This window comes from Botryllus schlosseri, chromosome 3 (genome assembly GCF_051294905.1).
Source record: "Botryllus schlosseri isolate E-star chromosome 3, Bs_hap1, whole genome shotgun sequence".
NCBI classification, from domain to species: domain Eukaryota; kingdom Metazoa; phylum Chordata; class Ascidiacea; order Stolidobranchia; family Styelidae; genus Botryllus; species Botryllus schlosseri.
This window is the reverse complement of record NC_137238.1, coordinates 20,266,568-20,288,081: the sequence shown is the minus strand read 5'-3', so window position 1 is coordinate 20,288,081 and position 21,514 is coordinate 20,266,568. Positions and strand designations below refer to the sequence as shown.

General features: G+C 39.8%; 1 protein-coding gene across 1 annotated transcript; it reads left to right on the top strand.

Annotated features, from left to right (window-relative positions):
- Window positions 1-1,676: 1,676 nt before the first annotated feature.
- On the top strand, window positions 1,677-21,177 carry LOC145436521 (spectrin beta chain, erythrocytic-like). Its single transcript, XM_080313885.1, has 9 exons — window positions 1,677-1,701; window positions 2,271-2,426; window positions 5,903-5,964; window positions 6,296-6,385; window positions 14,326-14,403; window positions 14,908-15,000; window positions 19,416-19,576; window positions 19,724-19,839; window positions 20,043-21,177. Exons 1-9 carry the CDS (start codon window positions 1,677-1,679, stop codon window positions 20,195-20,197), a joined length of 936 nt encoding a protein of 311 aa, XP_080170011.1. The 3' UTR covers window positions 20,198-21,177.
- Window positions 21,178-21,514: the final 337 nt, after the last annotated feature.

Below are 21,514 nucleotides of genomic sequence, written 5' to 3'. Positions count from 1 at the left end.
CTATATAGTCATATGTCCTTAGAACATCATCTACTGCGAGGCCATTTTTCTTCAGCGTCTCCCATACCGCCCCCTGAGCGTTTCCGCCCCTTCAAAATCCAAATCACTCCTGGAGCGGCGCTAGAAAAAGGTTAAGAAACCCTGGCGTTTAACAAAGTGTCCTAATCCTCCCTTATACGACGAGCCGTAATCGCTTCTCAGCGCGGCTCGCATCGGTTTTGGAAGGCTTGGTGTAGGTTTCGGGACAACGAGAGGACTTGACCCCATTCTTTTTCACCTAATGTTTAATTTCCTGTCTTCTCTTTCACGTCTTGTTCCTGTTTTTTTTCGCGCTAGGCACGCACATGTGCTTTTCGCTTTTCCTTCGTAGCATTCACTCTGAGTGGCTCTGTGTTTAAAGCCTGGATTGCCACTACCATCACGGAATTCGACTCTAGGTACATGGACACCGGATTTGTCACGGGCTCCTACCCAAATTAACACAAAAGAGATTTTTAGTGTAGTTTGATCTATTTGATTTAGATAACCAGAGTGGTTCCCAAATGCTAGGGGAGGAGTCCCTCCACCCCTCATGTGTTAGACTGTTTGCCTTATCATAACAATAGTTTTTTCTCAATGTCTGCAGTCGGATCTCGCAAGTTCGCCTCATTTTTTGCGTTGTTTGTCGGCCCCGTTTTCCCTATCCTTGTTCTATAATTATCATCGCATTTCATGTATGTGATTTTCGCCTATATATTTATCGTTTAATCAAATCTTGTTCCCGCCTCCGTATATGGCGGGTATTGATCCGTTCATATTCATTTATATTTGAGATGACGTAAGTCGCGAATGTATTTATTCTTCGTTTCATGATTCTGTTTCCCATGAAACATGGACGAATAAAATACTTGTAACCCATTGGTGTATTTGGCTGGTATTGATGATTCGCCTTGGATTCTGTAATTTACCAGATTTATATACGGTAAACGGCTGGGCTTGTGTGGTGAGCTAGCATCCGTCCGTCGCCAGCAGAGGTTCCGAAACCTGAACGATCTAACGTCGTCCCCGTTAAGAGGTCATCGCCGGATCGGGGACGCTACAGATTGAATGACCGCTAGAAGTCTTCTCGGCTCATTCTTGTCGAGTCATTTTTCATCGCAAACTTGTAATGTGGTGAAATTATTACTGAGAAAGCAAGCCAAAAACGTCATCACAAACGCATCGCTCACCTGGTTCAGCCAAGTCACGGTCGGATTACGCCTGGTCTTGAAAACACGGCCGACACGTACAGCGCAATCGTCATGGCATTTCGGCCGTCCGTCTGCCGTGCACGGAAAACGAAGTAATTGACCGCAAAAGTATCCTACATGAACTAATAACTTTTAAACTTTGAACTTCGTAAAATCGTGATTAGACGGGAAACTTTGTGGCCCTTTGCCACAGGACATCACGCAATCTCCCGGAAAATCTGTAAATCCAATCCCTTAATACGTTAAAAAAATCTCAAATTATAATCCAATCCAAATCCGGCGAAATTACACAAATCCGGTTTTCCTAAATTCTAATCCATGCTCATCTCATCTATGCTGGGCATATCTGCGACATGTCTTGAGTGAGTTGGGACACCTGCGGTGCTCATTCTCATAGCACAAAATATAAGCAATTTACAAGCATGCACCAACCTATGATAGCTTGTTATGGGCTTGAATTTGGCATTCACAAGTAGGGCTGGGCACAATGATTCGAGTACTCCGATCTGAATCGAGTATCAATTTTCATGATTCGAGTAGAGTAGTAAAATACGATTCTTTCGAGTATGGAAATCATACGCTCCTCGCAACTGAAAGTTAATTTGCTAACGAGAATTATAGTTTTAACACTATTTTCCACTAAGAAAGCCTTGAAATATTAATTGGCTGTGTTACAAAGTTACGCAAGTTACTGGAAATAACACATTTCCGAAGTCATGGTCATCACACAATATTGTCAAGAAGTGCAATGATATCGGTATGGTTTTAAAATACCGAAGTATCTTTGATGTGGCGGATAACAGGCATTATGTTCTTTATCGGGAATAAAAAGTACATATTTGATCTTTGACACAGTATATATTCTATTTTGATCCCATAATAAGTGATACTTGAACACTCGACTTGAAGCGTAATACGTGATCCAGAATCGAATCACCGAGATACTCGATTTTGTCCAGCTCTATTTAAAAGCTCCTAAATATTGTATCACGCCAAAGCAAGCTCGTTATAGAGTATTTGACAACAATATAATTTTTACAGTGCTCCAAGAGGAAAATCCCGGTCAGGGATCGGGTAATCACCGATGGGATAAAGAGAACGGGGAGGAGGACGAGGAGGACTTTCAATCCCGGACGGCGGCTATCGAAATTACCGATTTCGAGTGCAGTATCGAGTCGAGAATAGACCAGAGCAGAGGTAAAGACGTTTGAGCTTCAAGCTTTCCATGGATTGTGTACGCCTTGTGCAAAACATGCGTTGGCTTTTTCTATACAAGGGCTCTTTAATTTGATCTACCGAGCCGGTACTATGGTTGTCGTATGGCACACTCGACCGACTTTTGGACGTAAAACTGGAACATCATACAACAATTTCGAGTGCATTCGTGTTGTATTTACGCGGCTCATGTATACTGATAGCTTCACAAAAATGTACATACGCTGATTTCTTTAGTGCAGTGGTTTTTAACCTTTTTTCCCGCAGCGCCACTTTTCGAGAATTCCTCAGTCAGGATTCCCCGATATTTTAACGACGGTCATAAAAACAAGGGATAAAGAGTTTGGAGACCGGTCCGTCTTTACGAGTTGGGACTTCACTATTGGAAATAGCGTGAATTGCGCACAATGACCACTCGACTAATTAGCGCTCTAGTATTAGCACGTGCTATGTTAGAGATCATATTAAATTTAATGTAACAACGATCGGATACAGTCTCATACCATATGGTTCGAGCCCACTGTACATATCTCGAATTCACTTGGTTACTGGCAATACAGGGACGTTAATTGTATTGAGTTTTGTTTTATTGCCTTCTTTGACGAGTAAGTTAACTCATATAGTGATAGAGAGATCATTGCTCACATTGAGTTAGCACCCAGTTATTACCTTGAACATGAATGTATTTCAAGCAAAGCAACCCATGTTATAAAACGTTCATATGATGATGCGGGTCACAACACGAAACGGTATGTATCATCCTCTATGATACGAGGATGAAATATTTTGAAAATTTAATTTTGTGTATTTCAAATACAAATATATTTAGTTAACCGTTTTGACAAACAAGGCATCTTTAATTTACAAGAGGCTCTCACCTATCACTGTCAAAAGTGGTACAGTGTCTCTTTCTTCGATTTCGACAGGCTATGCGCTGCAGAATAAAATATACCTTGTTGGAAACATTTCGTGGGAAATCACCCGGGCTACCGTGGCGGGAGTATATTTTAATGGAGGAATTAGCGATCTAATACGACGAACAATTAATTTTACATGAATTATACTTGGTGCATTATTTTACTATAATAATTTGACCTCGAAAAATTAATTTTGACCAAATTTTGACCTCGTGTATGTAGATTAGGTGTTTTCCCACAAAATGTTAGAATTTAATTACCTATCTTTGTTTCTGGTTGGAACCGTCCGTCCCTACGAAGCAGTTTGGCCTAAAAAAAAACTAATTGACAAATTTTAACATGAAAAAACTCTATTACAACGAAATCCCTACCTAGAAGAATTTCAGTAGTTATATCACACATTATGGCAGAAATAATTAAAATTTGTTATGGAACAACGATAGAGAAAGTGTCTCTCCTTACTAAGTAGCTTGCCAGAAAAAGAAAATGAACGTTCAAAGCCGGCAGTTGTTGGTTGACAACACTGAAGATGTGCAAACACTGCAGGTGAACCATCATGTTGGTTCGTTCCGACAATGTTGTCATACTCTACATCCCAATTTTCATTCATCGCCGACCTCACTGCGGTTGCAGTGCATTGAAAAGCCAAGACATAAAGTGAGCCGTGCTACAAGTCGGCAGCAGAGACCACGATGGGGACGCATGGGAGCGAGAGAGCCTGGCGATTGACCGAGAGAAGAGTATGAAAGTCGTTCCCAAGATTACAAAAAGCAAAGAGCTTATGCAATTACAAACATTCGTGTCGTGGTGCACATAGCCTGAAAAAGGCGATAAGCGCCACTGTGTTGTGCAAATAATAATAATAATAATCCCAATTTTCATCATGCACGTCTTGATATAAGAACAAATTCCTACGCAGTCTTGCTCCAGTCATGATATTGGGGTATGTTCAGCATAACACCATGCCAACCTATTGGTTTGATTTGGCCTATCATTAACCATGAGTTGATAATGGGTATTCTACAACGGTATGTCTACAAAGTAATAGGCTACATGCTGTAAAATGTCAAATTAAAAGCTCACCGTCAGTTCGAACATTTATGATACAAAGGATATGTAGGTGGCAAAACAATTCTAACAACTTTTTGACCTAACGCAAAAATTTTGACAAACTTTTGACTTATTTTGACATGTCAAAAAATATTGCGACGAAAAATTTCGACATTTGATAGATTTGTCGAATGTTTTGCGGAATTCATGGTGTTTTCGGCTGACACTCGTCAGGGGTGACGTCATATTTTGAGATACGATTGTTGATATACAATGTTCTTTCTTATTCTCTACTAGTTGCTGACGATTACCCCTGACGAGTGTCAGCCGGAAATATTCGGGTTCATTTTAATATGAATATACTATTCAATTGTATATTGAAGTTCTGTACCTCCAAGACGCTCTTCATGGTGTTTGTTGACTACTATAATCATTAACACCAGGCCGATATTTTTCATTTTCATTCCGTAACTGCCTACTTATTGCACGGCACACTTCTAGGCTTTTTCTAAGACACCGCTTACGCGGATGATATGACGAGGAGGAGCCTAGATAAGCCACCAACACTTAGGTATAGGAATTCTGAAGTGGACCTCGGTCGGCCTCGAACCCGAAACTCATTGGTGCCATCCGCGGATCAAGCCCCTGCACTATCTCGTTACTTGCACAGCTTTGTTTAGACCTAGTGTTGATGGCAGGTTATCCCAAAAGATACTTCTGTTATGCCCAGCGACATTGTTTTATGGCGACACGCCGGCAGACAGTAAATCCTGATCATTGCTGGTCCCAGCTGCTGTTTGAGTCATGTCTTCCATCCTCAATAGTCAAATAGTTTCACTTGAAGTAACAAATACTCTTATCACAATATAAACCAATGCAAATGCATGAGTTTGGATATGATCGGAGTTGTCTACCGAAATACGACTACGTTACCGAGAAATTTCTGCGTAATTCGGAAGAAATCATTCTATTTTCTTAGTACAGGATTGACATCTAGCATAGGTGAATCTCTGATGACTTCAACAACAAGTTTCAGAAACGTTTGCAACCAGATAGTAGCAATGCGATATTCAGCGCTGAAGCTGGAGCGCGAGAAAGTAGCGCGCTAACCTATTTTCGGTTGTTACGCGCTACGAGTCACGTGATCGAAGTCCTGCAAATTGCCTATTGCCGACTAATGTAATAAAAAAGCTATTTCTACGTCCTCGTTTTTAAATTCGCTATTTAATGTCCTCTTTTATGAGATTAAAGCAGCGTTTCGTTGCATGGGACATTTGATTCTACAATTTTACATGCATCCATTGATGATCAGACTTCATATGTCTAATATTTATCTATAGATCGCAGCCGTTTGTAGCCATGAATTTCACATGCACGCAAATTTCGAAATACAACATTACCTGATATTCCTAATCCTTAAAACCCTTAAACAATCACACATGGCAATTTTTTTGTAACAGCGACGAGACCGTGTGCCATTTATTTTCGTAGACGATCGCGACAGAGTACAGAAGAAAACCTTCACCAATTGGATAAATAAATATCTAGTCAAGGTATGATATACGAAATGATTACATTAAATACCATCACCGACTATTAAGGGTTACCATGTTTTGGAAATCGGAAAAGAGGAAACTTATTCAAAATTTTCATACTTACAATACTGAAGTAAAATCCGTAAAAACTGATAAATTTTTCCCGACTTTGTGGTTGGTTGACTAAAAAAGACTATGACTTGGCTCCAGAAATCCACTCTTTAGTTGAATTCTTCGTTGATTTACTAAAAAAGTGGATTTCGCGTCTTCTTTATTTAGATCCGCATTCACGGCGACAGCAGATCGCAAACTACTTCACTGTATTGAAATTGATATACGTGTTTTGCAGAGTCCCAGACAAATCGATGATCTGTATATAGATTTGAGGGATGGTCACAACCTCATCGCTTTGCTTGAAGTACTCTCCGGAGAAACACTGGTAAGTGCAAGGTGCTTGTCCGTCACGATGTGTTGTATATGAAGTTATGCCATTATCGCATGGACACCTAGATATTCTGGTGTAGCGTAGGATAGATAGGGCTGAGATAGACATGGACAAAAAATAAGGCCAGCCAAACAAAACGCTAAATTAGTAAACGCATGAATAAAAAAGTCAACACGACGTTTGCCTGGTCCAAATGTTACCTGTCTCGGTCCTTTTTGCTAAGCCGATGACTAAACACTGTGAACAGCCTCATTGCCGAAAATAAAGACAGACCTGCCGTAAATGGGGTTACGTTTAAAACAAAAACCGATTTAAGACGAACATGTTTAAATTATGGCCCTTTTCTGAAACATGATTTTTATTGTTTTTTTTTTTGACGTCACGGATTTTGATTATGACGCCACCAGACATGGGGTGATTACTTCATGAATGTAATCGATTGCGATTACGATTACTTCTGAATGACGCGATTACGATTACGATTACGATTACAGCAAAATCAGGAAGTAGTCGATTACGATTACGATTACATTGGAAAAGTAATCACGATTACTCACGATTACATTTATTTTGCATCTTAGAAGCTATGTTGGAAGACAATATATGGATTGGGCTGAAAAGGCCTAATGAGATAACAAACTCCCTTTAAAAAGATGCGTCATTTGTTTGTTACGTCATAATGTATCATTGCCCATTTTCATAGAGGTCAATTTATCGCGCCCAACGATTTGCATTCTTGCCAGGGCAATAACTGCTGCACCCCAAATTTCCCAATAGGGTGGAGAGCAAGCTCGAAGGGGACTCAAAAAGTATTTCGTAAACCAACATAAGTTATAGAGTATTTTCGAGAGATCTAATTAACTTGAAAATCCTCTCTAGATCAATGATTGCCAACCCCGGGTCCGAGAGCCGCATGTGGCTCTCAGCTAGCCAACTTGCGGCTCCCCTTGACGTAGGAAAATCCAACAAAAATAATAAAAAATCAATCTATAACAAAAAAATAATATTCAAAAATTTCACTTGCTTTGCTTGGAATCTGGAGTTTATAATTTAGGGTGAAGACCAATTCCTTTGGTGTCGAGTAGCGATTCTCTACTCGGCAACGACTTCGTTACTCAACTCACGTCAAAAAGTATGCTCATGCTCACACTCAAATGCGTCTGGATGGGCACTCAAATTTAAGTCTGCTCATCATCAGACTTATTCAAGTGCAGGCGGTGTTACAACACGTTTTACAACGCTATCTGACCAGCAAACCAATGGATTATTTGACTTGATTGTTAAGTTCAACGGCCGCATTGAATGAATGCTTTTTAACCATGATGAAAATGTTTTCAAGTCCTATTGTAGCTAATGTGGCCACTGGCCCTAGTAATTTACAACTTGAGTTGCTAGACATGCAGTCAGATATGAAGACACGACAATTTGTTTATGCGTCTCACTAAAGTTTTTCTTTTGATCTGCTACGTTTGAGCCACTACAATATCTTTTGATTATATAACAAACAGGAGGTCACGACTTAAGAACATACACTAAAGTAATTACAACAAGAAACCAGAGGTCATAATTATGAATTAAGTTGCCCCAGCTCTACACGTAGGTAATTGTGTGGCGAGATAGCGCAGTTGTATAATCCAAGGCTGCAACACCAATGGGTTGTCCAATGTCTTACAAAAAGCTTAGAAGTGGGCCGTGCTACAAGTCGGCAGATACGGAATCGAAAATGCATGAAATCGGCCTGGTGTAAATGTCTGTGGTAGTCGACAAACACCATGATGACCTCAAACAAATAAACTCTACAGGTATATCTGACCATCGCGGGCTGAGAGAGGATTCAAAATTAATAGTAATATATTGCAATTACTAAATTTCTTTACGAAATTCAGTCTTCAACTTGAGATTACCACCCTACGGGGGTCAAAGACCAACGTTTGGAGTGGGAGACGAATTGCTGTTTTGGTCCTGGTACCAGCTACAACCCACGCTAACATGATATATAAGCCCATGGCCATGGCGGCATGTCCCAATGTTGAATAAAGAATTATGAAATAACGATAGGCGCCCGTTTCAAGTGGAGTCATATGAGAATAAGACGAAGTGAACATAAAATTCTGCCTTCAACTTAATACAGATATTGTACTGCAAGCTGCCGTTACGAGGAATGGCAAAACGGCTCGCTTATGATATATATATCACTAGCTGTTGATTTTTACTGCTTCGTTGTGGAAACCGCAATGTTTTATTTGACGATTACAAAATTTCAAATCTTTGTCCGGTGTGCGTACGTACTGGATAGGCCTATACTGCTCGCCAAGCAGCAACGGTCAAACTGCGTTTAACTAAGCATAAGCATAACCAGACGTAATTTAATCAACACGATAGTTATTATTTTAAACTATAGGCAGAGCGGAGGTAAATTATTCTGCTGCGAGGTAGTGGCGTGCGGAACGCGTTGATAACCTGATATACAGCACGGCGGATGTTCTTACAATCAGACTAATGGTCGACGTAGGTACATCGAATATCTATTTACAGTTGATACTTCTTACACAATGACGCGCAAAGCTAATAGGCTGCTTCTGACGTAATAATGAACAGTGGGGTTTGAAAATCAGGCGTTTGTGCTGTCACCAACCTGGTATAACATCTTTTCCTTGTTCACTAGGGTTGTCCAAAATTTGGAAAATCTCAAAATATATGCGTATCCATGTCTCATTCTGTAGATTATTGATAAAAAACGTCAATGAACCTGCAATAAGCTTACAGGAAAGTCGTTAACATTTGTCTAAATGCGTTTGAAAGTAGCTGCGATGGAGTGGCGGGATAGCGACCATAGAACGGCGAGAAGACTAGTAAACACGAAATCACGTCTCTTGATTGGTTAATCAGCTATGCTTAATGATCACGACCACGGCGGCTTGCTGATTATGTGCTTCTACTAGTTCAAGAAGTACGCTAACGGCAATGATGATTCTGTAAGCGCATTGTACGTTGGTGATTAAATACTAAATTGAGACACATGGTCATTGAATTTTTAGTGTTAAAACTAGATAACGATAGGTTCAGAACAACAATAACCTCTTGCAGGCATGACAGAGGGGAAACAGCAATGCTTGTGAACTTATAGATCCCAGAAATACCTATCTGATATGATTGGGATTACGTCAAGTAGTCCTGCATTTCTGGGTGCAGTGCAGGTAAAGTATATTAGTTATCGCCAAACTGGTGCAGCACACCATACGAGATGGATTCTGGACACAATCCTGTATGCTCAGAAGAAATGTGGGCGGACCAGGTAGCTTGCATTGGGACTCTAAAGAAATGTAACTACCGCACCGCTTCAATACAAGTCCATGTCTGGTTTGATTCAAGCATTAGTCGTGATGCAGCCGGTAATGATCTAAGATTCATTATGGACATGCTTAACAATGCAAGCGAACAGTCGTTTTACTGGTCCTACCAGCACAGTCTATGCTTGCCTTTAGACCTTCTTCCGGGGCATCATTGAGGACTTAGACAGCACTCGCGGGTATGATTCATTATGCTGCAAGAATGTGACAAGTGCCAAGCATAAATGGCTGATTCATCCAGCCCGTACAGCTTTAAGACTTCAATTATATAGGCTACCACGACAAGATAAGATCAGACACAGTAGTGTCAATGTCAAGTTTTATATTTGTATTCATTCATGGAACATTCCCGCTGAAACTAGAAGTTCGTTCGCCACTTGCATATGAGCCTTTGCAATATTTCTTCTCGTGTTTTTGTGCTTTCCCTCGATGAAAACAAGGCATAAAGGCTACAACGGTTGCCTTCACAATAAGCCATCAAGTCATGAATTTGAAGTTTTTGTGAAGCAGCTGTTCTTTGTTCATCATGTATTTCGTCACTCAACATGTTCTGAATTAATCTTGAATCATTATCTGCGGACCAACCTACAATGCGCTTACAGAATCACCGCCGTTAGCCGACTCCTTGACCAGCTGATCAGCAAGCCGCCACCGTCGTGATCATTGAAGCATAGCAGATTAGTCAATCAAGCGCCGTGATTTCGTGATTACTAGTCTGCTTGCCGTTCTATGGTCGCTGACACGCCCACTCTACGGCAGCTACTTTCAAACGCATTTAGACAAATGTTAACGACTTTCCTGTGAGCTTATTTCAGGTTCATTGACGTTTTTTATCTATAAGCTATAAAATGAGACATGGATACGCATAAATTTTGAGATTTTCCAAATTATGGACAACCCTATTGTTCACGTATGTTCAGTTTATGCCATAGGCCTTGTACAAATAAAAAGTAATCGTTCTTTCACGGAGAAATCGATTAGATATGGGAAGTAGTCGATTACGATTACGATTACTTCGGAATTTTTTCGAATGTAATCCATTGCGATTACGATTACTTGAAAATGCTGTAATCGTCGTAATCGATTACGATTACTAATCACGATTACCCCATGTCTGGACGCCACAGTAAATTAGCATTTACAATTGAAAATATAGGGTATATATATATATAGAGAGAGAGAGAGAGGGAGTTTTTATTTTCATCCAACCAAAATTCATAACACATGGCAGTGGTGGTGGTACAGAAAATATACACGCACAGTATTCGGTATTAGATAGGAATGATCGATAAGACCGTGAAGGTCATCTAGTTTGATCACACCAGCATCAAACAGGTACACTTGACTCTGAACAGTCTGGCTGTAAAAAATGTTAGTTAAAAAAGAAAATAGAAAAAAATTTAAACGATGGTAGCAAATGATCAATGAAGCAATGTCTGGGCGGGGAAGGGCAACAGTGTTAGTGTAACGACAAGAGGTGATCAAGTAGGGCTTTTTGGAATCTTTCATAAGGCAATTCACGGATATGTGGTGGTAATGCATTCCAGATGATAGGTCCCTCGTAGTCGATAGATCTCTTAGTTAGGTTGCTATTGGGTTGCGGTAAGTAGATATTTCCTTTAGACGAGAATCTCGGGTAGTGGAAGTGGACATTTTTAGCAGGCATGAAAAAGTCATCAAACACAGGAGGCAAACTATTTGAAAAATATTTGTCAATGACTTTTGATACTTCGAAGCGATATAGTTTGTCAACTTGCAAAATTCGGTGCTTACGGTAGTAAGGCGATAGTTTGGTTCGTAAAGGTACAGATGAGATCAGCCGTATCGCATGGTTTTGCAGGGTTCGAATTATGCACAAAAATGTTGTGCATGCATTTCCCCATACTACGATTCCATATTGCAGGTGAGAGTGGAAAAGAGAGAAATATATGGCTCCTTCGACGAAAAGGGCTTCCGACCACTGTCATAAACTATAGATAACTAGCCTAACGTAGGTCAGTTCAATGCATAATCATATCGGAAATATCTTCAACCAGAACTATATCGTTATGTAGCATTTAGGGGCTATTTTTCGAGAAATATTTGGCTGTGTGTGATTTGAAAGGTTTAATATGTATTTCAATGACTTTAAAACGGAATATGTATAAATAAGGCCTAACCAAATATACCGTGTAATTTGCTGCAAAATAATTTCGGCTTAAAGCGAAAATATTACTAGTCAAGATACTGTTTTATTGCTGGTCAGGTCTTTCAGTTATACATTCCTACCATAGTCGCACGAATGCGAGGTCCTATCATTGCCCAATGGAACTCAAGCACTCACTGACTGGAGAAACAGCATACAAGCAGACAGCTACCACCCTGCGATTCGTGATTTCCGAGCAGCTTCCACGTCTAAACACATGTTTGCAGCAACTTGTATTCAATAGACTGGAACTAAACATGCTGGAACCTGATCTTAAAAGTCCGCAGATGTAAAATAGGTTTTGTATTTTCTTTAATCTTATACAGGACTTTGTAGCACATTTCCCAGCATAATGCTTTGCAGCATACTTTGAGTTAATAAATGCCTCACTGCAATGAATGTAGTTTTGAAAGCAAGGCTTTTTCTCTCTGGTAACTCTTAGTATATAGTTATATTCAGTTCGAATTCACAATATGACATGAGCTGACTCCGTGTATTTGGATGGCACGAAAAATAGGTGGTCAGAGGTGGTCAGTTTAAAATACCACCAGATTGCAAAATAAGGCAAAGGATCGAACGACATCTAAATGATTTGGAATAGTCTTTTAATCAGGCCCCACTTTAAACAAGAGCATAATTAAATAAGATGCATTCACATCACATGAAAAGAAATGGAGGAGAACATAAAAGGACTACCAATAAAAATGATAGTGTCAGTAGGCTAGGTCGACATATTAGATGGTCTTTCAGGCTGTCTAGTATTCATTCAGTAAAAACTGCTTGAATGTAGACAATCTAGATATGCTTGTTTGTCTTGTGTTATTCATGGTGAGTGTCGACTACTATGGTCATTTAGAATAGGCCGATATTCTTCATTTTTATTCCGTAACTGCCGACTTATAGCACGGCTCACTTCTACGCTTTTCGTAAGACACCGGTTACGCGAATGTGGTGGCGAGGAGGAGCCTAGATAAACCTCCAACGCTTGAATGTAGGGATTCTGAAGTCGACCTCGGTCGCACTCGAGCACGCAACCCATTGGTGTTGCATCTGCGGATTATACCATCTCAATATCTCACCACAGTCCTATACATGCTTGACGAACGACTGCTGAGATACTGTTGCACAGGTACAGTCCGGCATAGTTGATAGAGCGATGATAGACGCGTATCATGTTGTAATCAGTTTCAAAGAAGCTATGAATTCCGTTGATGTAGCATGATTTTTCCCTGCCTGCAGACCTGAATAAAAATATATCATTCTAAATGAATAAATACACTACAATTATCCTCGCATCCTATTAAATAAATTTATATCACGCCCTTTGTGGACTACTCAAACACAACAAAATCAAGGATGCTTTTTGCAGGCAACTGCTCCTGGATACAATACAAAGTATGCTCGATAGTCTAATGCCGATTTCAACTGGTTTCAATATATCATTGGGAAATTTTATTTATTGAACAAAAGTAATCACTAGAAAATGTTCCAGGTCCCTGATAACGACAAAGCTCATCAGATTACGATAAAAATGTTATGCCCTTTCAAGAAATTCAAGTTTTTGCGTTTCATTGGAAAATAACGCCTTGCTGATGCTCTACTCATTCACAGCATCTAACCAATTGTTGAAATATTTGATGAAAAATGCTGTTGTCAACGTTTCCGTCTTCAAATGACCGGAATCCACTATTGTGGGAATTCCCGATACTGTTCCATGACCAAGGAGGAAGGAATAATTATAATAAGGTTTCCAATCACTGAAAGGCTGTGCACTGTGCAGCATCAAACAATGTTTTACCTATGCACTGTGCAGCTGTCTCCACAACACCGTATGGTATCGTGATGAAGGGTTGCGTATGCTTGACGAGTATAACTTAGGGTTGATCTTTGATGTTTAACACAGATGTGGTCTTTAAAAATGTTGTCTTTCATGTTGTTAAGTTATGCCATATTTGTGTAAATATTTTCCAAAAAAAAACATGTCGTATGAGCCTCCGTACAATTACCACCCGATATAGCCGACGTATGTCGATATATGGGATGGTTGAAGCCCTCAAAATAGTCGGTTCAACAGCAATAGTACATATACTTCGTCGAAGGATCTATATTTACCCTATGTTTTCAATTGTCAATGTTAATCCACACTATGACGTCACAATTGAATATCCGTGACGTCATGACTCTGAAAAAAAGCATGTTTGGAACAAGGGCATTGTTTTAAACACGTATTTTTTTATTTTACATTGGTTTTTGTTTTAAATACAACCCCAGTTAAAACAGTCCTATCTCTTCTGGTATGACATTGCTGATTCCAAAAAATGACCACATTACCCGATCGATTGATGTGGGGATCATTTTTATCATTCTTCATGTAAAATAGTCTACATGTATTTGTTTAGCCTCGCGAAGAAGGCCGAATGAGATTTCACCGACTCGAAAATGTGCAGATTGCCTTGGATTTTCTAAAAAAGCTAAAGGTATGTTGTCATACTTACAGTTTTTTCGGCAAATCGATGATAATTAGCCTTGCACAACGAGAGCTGTAAATGGATACTATTATTTCTTTTAAATCAATATGAGATGCAAAAGTGCTCATGAAACTGTGAAAGGTGCGCTGTATTAGCTTAAGCTCTTAACAATGTCGATGTATTTGCTTGATTATATAGTAAACGCTCAACTCGTCGGCATCTATATGGCTCCAATTGAAGTTTCAACTTGGTTTGACCAACAAAATCTATTGAATGTATTTTAATGTTGCTATGGACTTTGTTCACCCGGTTCAATATTTCGATTTCAGTGCTTGAACAGGGAATAAAATCAAATCATAATGATCAATGAAAAATGTAATGTTCATGATAACCACATAAAGGATACCGGTCCTATACCTTACTCTCTACGTTCTTGCACCCTTGGCAAACAATCGCAGGTGTAACGGGCCTTATCTCTGATGTATTTGTTTAACGCGTATTTCCTGCTTTTAGTTGAAGCTCGTGAACATCAGAAACCATGATATCACAGATGGAAATCCAAAGCTCACTCTGGGTTTGATTTGGTCCATCATCCTCCATTACCAGGTGCTTATTGCCTTCGCTAAATGGGAACTGTTCACAAAAGCAGGAACATACCTCATAGGGATGGTGTGAACGTGAGGTTCGCGTTCTGTATGCTAACCTCAGAAATTTAAAGGTTCACGTTCACAAACGAACCTTGGTAGGTTCTGCAGTATTTTGTTTGTTTGTTTTATTCACATAATTGGCGCTTTTAACAACTTGGGTCATTTGTGCCCAACACGGAAATTGCATTAACATCAATGTCTTGGCAGTCTTTTTTTCTGATAATTTGCTGCCATCTTTCAAGAGTTCGACTCTCTCTTCCTTTGGGCTTTTCAAGGCGCTGTGTACAGCGGGGTCGGCAGTGTGCTGCAGTGTGAACCTTTTTCATATATTTTAATTTTCCACTTCACTGTAACATCTTTGGTTAAAATTCATTGCATTTCAACTGCGGGCCACAATAGTTTATATGACCGGTCAGGGTATGCCTAGAGCTATTATGGGATCTCTCGTGAGGTGCTGCGAATTTCGTGTTTGTGATGGCACCCATTTAGACCCTCATCGCTGATGAGGTGCCTTGTAAGTATAGGGATCGCTGATGAGGTTACCTATAGCTGATGACGTTGGTGGTCGAATTCTGTGAGTTGGTGACACTCCATGATCGTTCATGAGGCGACCCTTCTTTATGATGGTGTGTTGGTGATGGTACCCGTTCAGGTATAGGGATATCTGATTAGGTGTGTATTTTGTATCAATTATAGAAAAAATCACTTGATTAGGGATTACCAGGGTGATTTTTTACCTAGAAAAACTCAAGATTTGGACTTAAAAAATGACAATTTGACATTGTTTTACCTTAAAAAATTTAATTTTGATCAAATTTTGACCTCGTGTCTGTAAATTAGGTGTTTTCACACAAAATGTTACAATTGTACTACTTACCTTCATTTCTGACAGGAAAAGTCAGTCAAGTAGTTTGGCATGAAAAATCTTATTTGACTTGAAAAACTAACAAATTTTACACGAAAGAATTCGATGTTAACGAAATCTGGACCTATGAAGAATTCCAGTAGTAACATCACGCATTTTGGTGGAAATAATTGATATTTGTTGTAGTACAACGAAAGACACTTTGCTACATGCTCAGGTAAAAAGTGTCTGTCCTTACTATGTAGCTTGCAAAGAATGGAGATTAACATTTCACAGCAGCGGTTGCTGGCTGACAACACTGAAGTTGTGCGTACACTGCTGGTGACACGCCGTGTTGCTTCATTCTTACAATGGTGTCTACATCACAATTTGTTATAATGCGCTTCGTAATATAAGAACCATGCAATGCCCACGCAGTCTTGCTTCAGTTAGGATTTTGCGGTGCGTTGAGCATAACAACGTGTCAACCTATTGGTTATTGGCTATAGGTTTGAATGTTTATGATTCACAATAAGCAGACGATGGGCCGTCTACAACGGTAGACCTATAAAGCAGTGGTGGCTCGTCCTATAAGGCAACTGGGCCATAGCCCCACCTAAAATTCTGTTCAATAACAATGATTTACCATTTATAGACGCTTACCAATCGATATATACCGAAATCACGGGGAAAATCGCATTATTTGTGCTTTCGCTTGTAAATGCCCGTATATAGCAGAGATGGGTGGATTTGGAATTTCTATATCCTAATTCAAACCAAATCAGAAACTTTTGTATATTCAAATCCGTGTCCAATCCTAATCCGATTCAAACTTGAAATTCAGAAAAAGTGCTAATTTATGCAAGGAATGAATTAGAAATTTATCTTTCACAGTCAACAGACCTCATCTTGATTTAAGATAACTTAGCCTTTAGATGATGACCAGAGCGCTCAAATTTAACAAAGTTGGTCTTATTTGAAAGCAACAGTCGCGCTGGTTTTGATAATATTCATCAAAATCGGATTAGGGCAATGGAACCCCCTCAAAATACCCCTTAAAATCTGAAAATCGGCATTGTTCAGAACAACCGCAACCACGCAAGGACCATTGCTATCGTCATTGTGCTGCGTCGTTGCGATCGTTTAGAACAATGCCGATTTTCAGACTTTGAAAGCTATTTCGGGGTGGTTCCATTGCCTTGATGAAAATTTAATGTATATTATCAGAATCAGCGCGACTGTAGCTTTCGAGTAATATCAACGTTAATAAATTTGAGCGTTGGGGTCGTGATCTATGGGATTAGCAAGTACGTTGCCGTTTCATGCTATGAAGCGACAAGAAATCTGCGACTGTAGCATCACTTGACCGTGAATCACGTGATGCGCATCTATCCGTAGGTTAGTTATCCATAGTCCTATGCGTTTGTCGACCTTTCCTGGTATATGTCGATTTTGACGGTGATTCGCAACACGATAATTCTTGAAACTTGGTATGTTATGTCGCGATGGTGATATTTAAAACTGCTTCAAGTTCCAGAGTTGCTGGATTGAAGTTTAGGGTAGTAATTTCGTTTCCAAAGTTGACTGTGTGCTGATCCGTCATATAACGCAAACAGATTTTACTCTAAAGTGGGTATAGGTCTCCATTAATTTTGACGATGTTCCATAAGGAGTTCTGTCATGACATTTGTCATGTTAAGTCTTAGTATTAGTTTGGAACGCTGTATTAAGTTTTAGGTTGATCACTTAACTATGTGGGTGGTAATTTTGTATCGAGTGAGAGCTGACTCGCCGTGGAATTGTGTCTTTCAAGCCATTTGGTTACAGTCCCATGTCAAGCGCGATACCTAGTTCATTTCCGATGAGGGCTAACAGCTGATCACTTGATCAGCCTATTCATCAATATATTTTACGCAAAAGCCGGTGTTTGACATGTTATGACCTGACGGTACAAATTTGACCTAGGTTTGACTTTTTTTCAGCCAAAAAGGCCCTAGTAGTTTCTAATGACGTGACTAATTATTACATATACAACCTCGTCAGAGATCCCTATACCCGAAAGGGTACCGTCACGAACACACCATCTGATAACTGATCACCTCATGAACGATCGTATAGGGTGTCACCACCTCACAGATTTTTACCACCAACGTCATCAGCAAGAGGTCACCTAATCAGCGATCCCTATACTTACAACGCGCCTCATCAGGGATTGGGGAAGTAAAATGTTGTCGTCACCAACACGACTTCCTAGGCACCTCCCCAGAGATGCCATGACTGCCCTAGGCACTTCCAGACCGATCATACACACTACTGGTCACTGCGTGCACGGCGCTGGCAGCATTAATTTTTTTTAATCAACACTAAACGAGCATGCACCTTTGACGATCTCAAAATTCCACTTACTTTGTTACAAAAGTTTGCTCGAAATATCTAGTTTTCCGTTAATGAATATTTAGTGACTATCTGCTGTGAGCTTGACCCGCAATGACACACGATATCAAGAGCGAAATACACTACATGTGGGTATAGTCAGCGAGAGATGTATATTCGACTAAATTGATATAAAGGATACATCAACGCCCAATGTAAAAAAGCTAGCAGTCATTTGATATATGAATATTATATCATAAAATATCCGTGTGATTCGGGTGTTCGCTACTCCTGTATAACTTGTTAATGGTATAATATTGGTAGCAAAAGTATAGAACACTCTGTTCAGTATCAATGTATCAATACTGAGCAGCTGAATACATATTCCGGCCCGGCCCAGACAGGTATAGCGTAAGTTTATATTCCCTTGCCAGTCCTCGTCGAAATTGTTCGCAAAGCGACGGACGATATTGATTTCAGTTCTAGTTCCAAGTTTATTCATAAAATTTCATAATTTCAAAAACAACAAGACTGCAATACAATGAAAGATAGGGAGGTGCCGATCAATGTTAACTCTGATTCTTGACGAGTCTGCGCACACTCACCAACTCACGGCGCAGACCCTTGGCCAACAATGCGTAACGACTAAAGAAAAAGTTCCTCACTTAGGATTTTTTGTGTGCAACATAGATATTCTGTGAGCAGAGAACGTGTCAGCACGGTGCATTTGCGCGCGTGCGCAGCTTGGAGGGAACATTGGTGCCGATACGACTTGGAGTAATCCTTGAGATCAGACACCAACCAGGGCTTAGGCGATTTTATGGGATTTATATCATTTTGATTGCTCCAGTTGATACATTTGACGATGTTTAATAAGTCAGTCAGTATGTAGGCCTATACTTAAGCATTCTGGCAGAATGTGGCCTGAGTCGTAACTAGGTAGGTGTCGTATATTATTATATCACTTCATTGAAATATATAGTATAGGAATAAGCAATATGACGCCACGTGACGTCATGAGGTTCACTTTCGCGTTTCGAAAAGGTTCGCGTTCACACGAAACTGAACCTTTCAGAAGTTCACACCATCCCTAATTAGCTCCGTGTAGATTTTTGTAGCTCCTTGTAGATTCTTTTGTTTATGTCTTTCTAATTAAGATCAATGAGATAGCCGTTGAAGGCGGAGAAGATGTGTCCTCCAAGCAGGCACTCTTGCTCTGGTCACAACGAAATATGGAAGGTTACGACATCCAAATGGATAATTTCACATCTAGCTGGAGAGATGGCAAAGCCTTAAATGTTATCATACATAGAAATCGGTAAGTATGATGCTCCTATATTAGAACTTGCCTAATTCAAGGATGATTTTTGCCATTCATTCATTATCCGCTCTCAAGATTTTAACCATCCAATTGAAACTTGATAGAATTAGGTGACAATATGATAAAAGTGTGCGCTTATTGCAGGCCAGAACTTGTGGATATTGACAAAGTCCGTGAATCGGACAATCGAACCAGCCTAGAAGACGCGTTCGACATTGCGGAAAAAGAGCTTGGCGTAACTCGCCTGCTTGACCCCGAGGGTAAAAACATTTTTGTGTGAGCCCATGTTCTGTTACCATGTGATTAGTTGTTGAACATGTATTTTATTACATTATCATTCTGAGTAAAACTCTCGGTAGAAGTCCATTATCAGCTCTTTTTATGCCATGTGGTTGCCGGCTTTCGACCACTACCTGCTGCCTTTTGTGTGTTCCTGGAATATCATAGAATCTCCTCATTTCAGATGTTGATGTTGAGAAACCCGACGAGCGTTCATTGCTAACGTACGTTTCGTCGATGTACGACGCCTTCCCGGAAGTTCCACCTTTGCCGACATCGATTACAGTTGAGGCGATGGTAGCATTTGCTTTACATATACGGTCTATTCAATTTTCGTGAAACTTGGTGACCGATCATTTTTCAGTCCATGTGCAAATCGTGCTACAACAAATGATGAAACGCGTGCGCTATTGTCTTCGAGATTGGTAATAGTTTGCGACGTAATGACTTTTACGAATGCTGAGCCATATGTGAAGAGAATATGATGAGTGAAATGAATCCGAATAATTCGAGTTTATGTGACTCTAAAACTATTATTCGATTGTATATTGAAGTTCAGTACCCATGAAAAGTACGATGAGAGTTGTGTGGGCTTACTTCATCTCGTCGTGAAATTTTGCATCCGTCAACTAATCTTATATCGATTCAATGAATTTAGAACGAAATGACATGGACAACTTCTGATAGCTCCATCCCATATGATTATGGTTCATAATCTGGTTAGGATTTCTGTATGCCCCACAAATACCAACTCACAAGCTACTTAAATATATATAAACGAGACACATATGACAAATGTCAACAAGGGATGGTGTGAACCTCTGAAAGGTTCAGGTTCGTGTGAACGCAAACCTTTTTGAAAGGTTCTGTGTGAACGCGAACGTGAACCTCATGACGTAACGTGACGTCATATTGCTACTTCCAACCCTACATTTCAGTACCTATAGGTATATAGCGACGACTCGCACCACATAATGGCACAATGCTGTAGTAGCCTCATTGACGTTTTAAACGTCGCCAAATGTATCAACTGGGGCAATCAAATGATATAATAGTCTCATAAAATAAATATCCCCCGTCTCTTTGCCAACAATTTGGGCGAGAACTTACAAGGGAATATAAGCGTATGTCTTAACGGTCTGGGCTAGACCGGACAATGTGTTCGGCGTCTCAGTATTGCTACATTGATATTGAGCAGAGTGTAAAACGGGTTTCTATACTTGTCACCGATATCATCCCATTAACAAGTTATACAGCAGTAGTCAACACCCCAATCGCACGGATTTGGTTTTTATGATAGAATAAACCTATGAAGTCAAGATTGAGCCCGTACACCTGCTAATTTTTCTACATCAGACAACGATATCAATTTCTTTGATTGGTTGAATAAGCATCATTCGATGACTACATGTAGTGTATTTCACTCTTGATGATGTGAGATTGCGGGTCCAGGTCACAGCAGAGAGTCAGTAAATATTCACAAACTGAAAGCTGAATATTACGAGCAAACTTTTGTAAACTTTTTGTGATTTTCAAGTTGCATGCTCGTTTAGTGTTGATATTTTATGGTGCTAGCGCAATGCATAGAGTGTCCCACAGTTGAAATGCAATAAATTTCAACCAAAGATGTTATAATGAAGTAAAAATTGTAATATG

Coding starts and splice junctions, on each gene's coding strand:
- LOC145436521 (XM_080313885.1), top strand. CDS start 1,677: ATGGGCTTGAATTTGGCATTCACAA. Junction 5,965..6,295: donor TAAATAAATATCTAGTCAAG/GTATGATATACG, acceptor CGTGTTTTGCAG/AGTCCCAGACAAATCGATGA. Junction 19,840..20,042: donor TCGCCTGCTTGACCCCGAGG/GTAAAAACATTT, acceptor TCCTCATTTCAG/ATGTTGATGTTGAGAAACCC.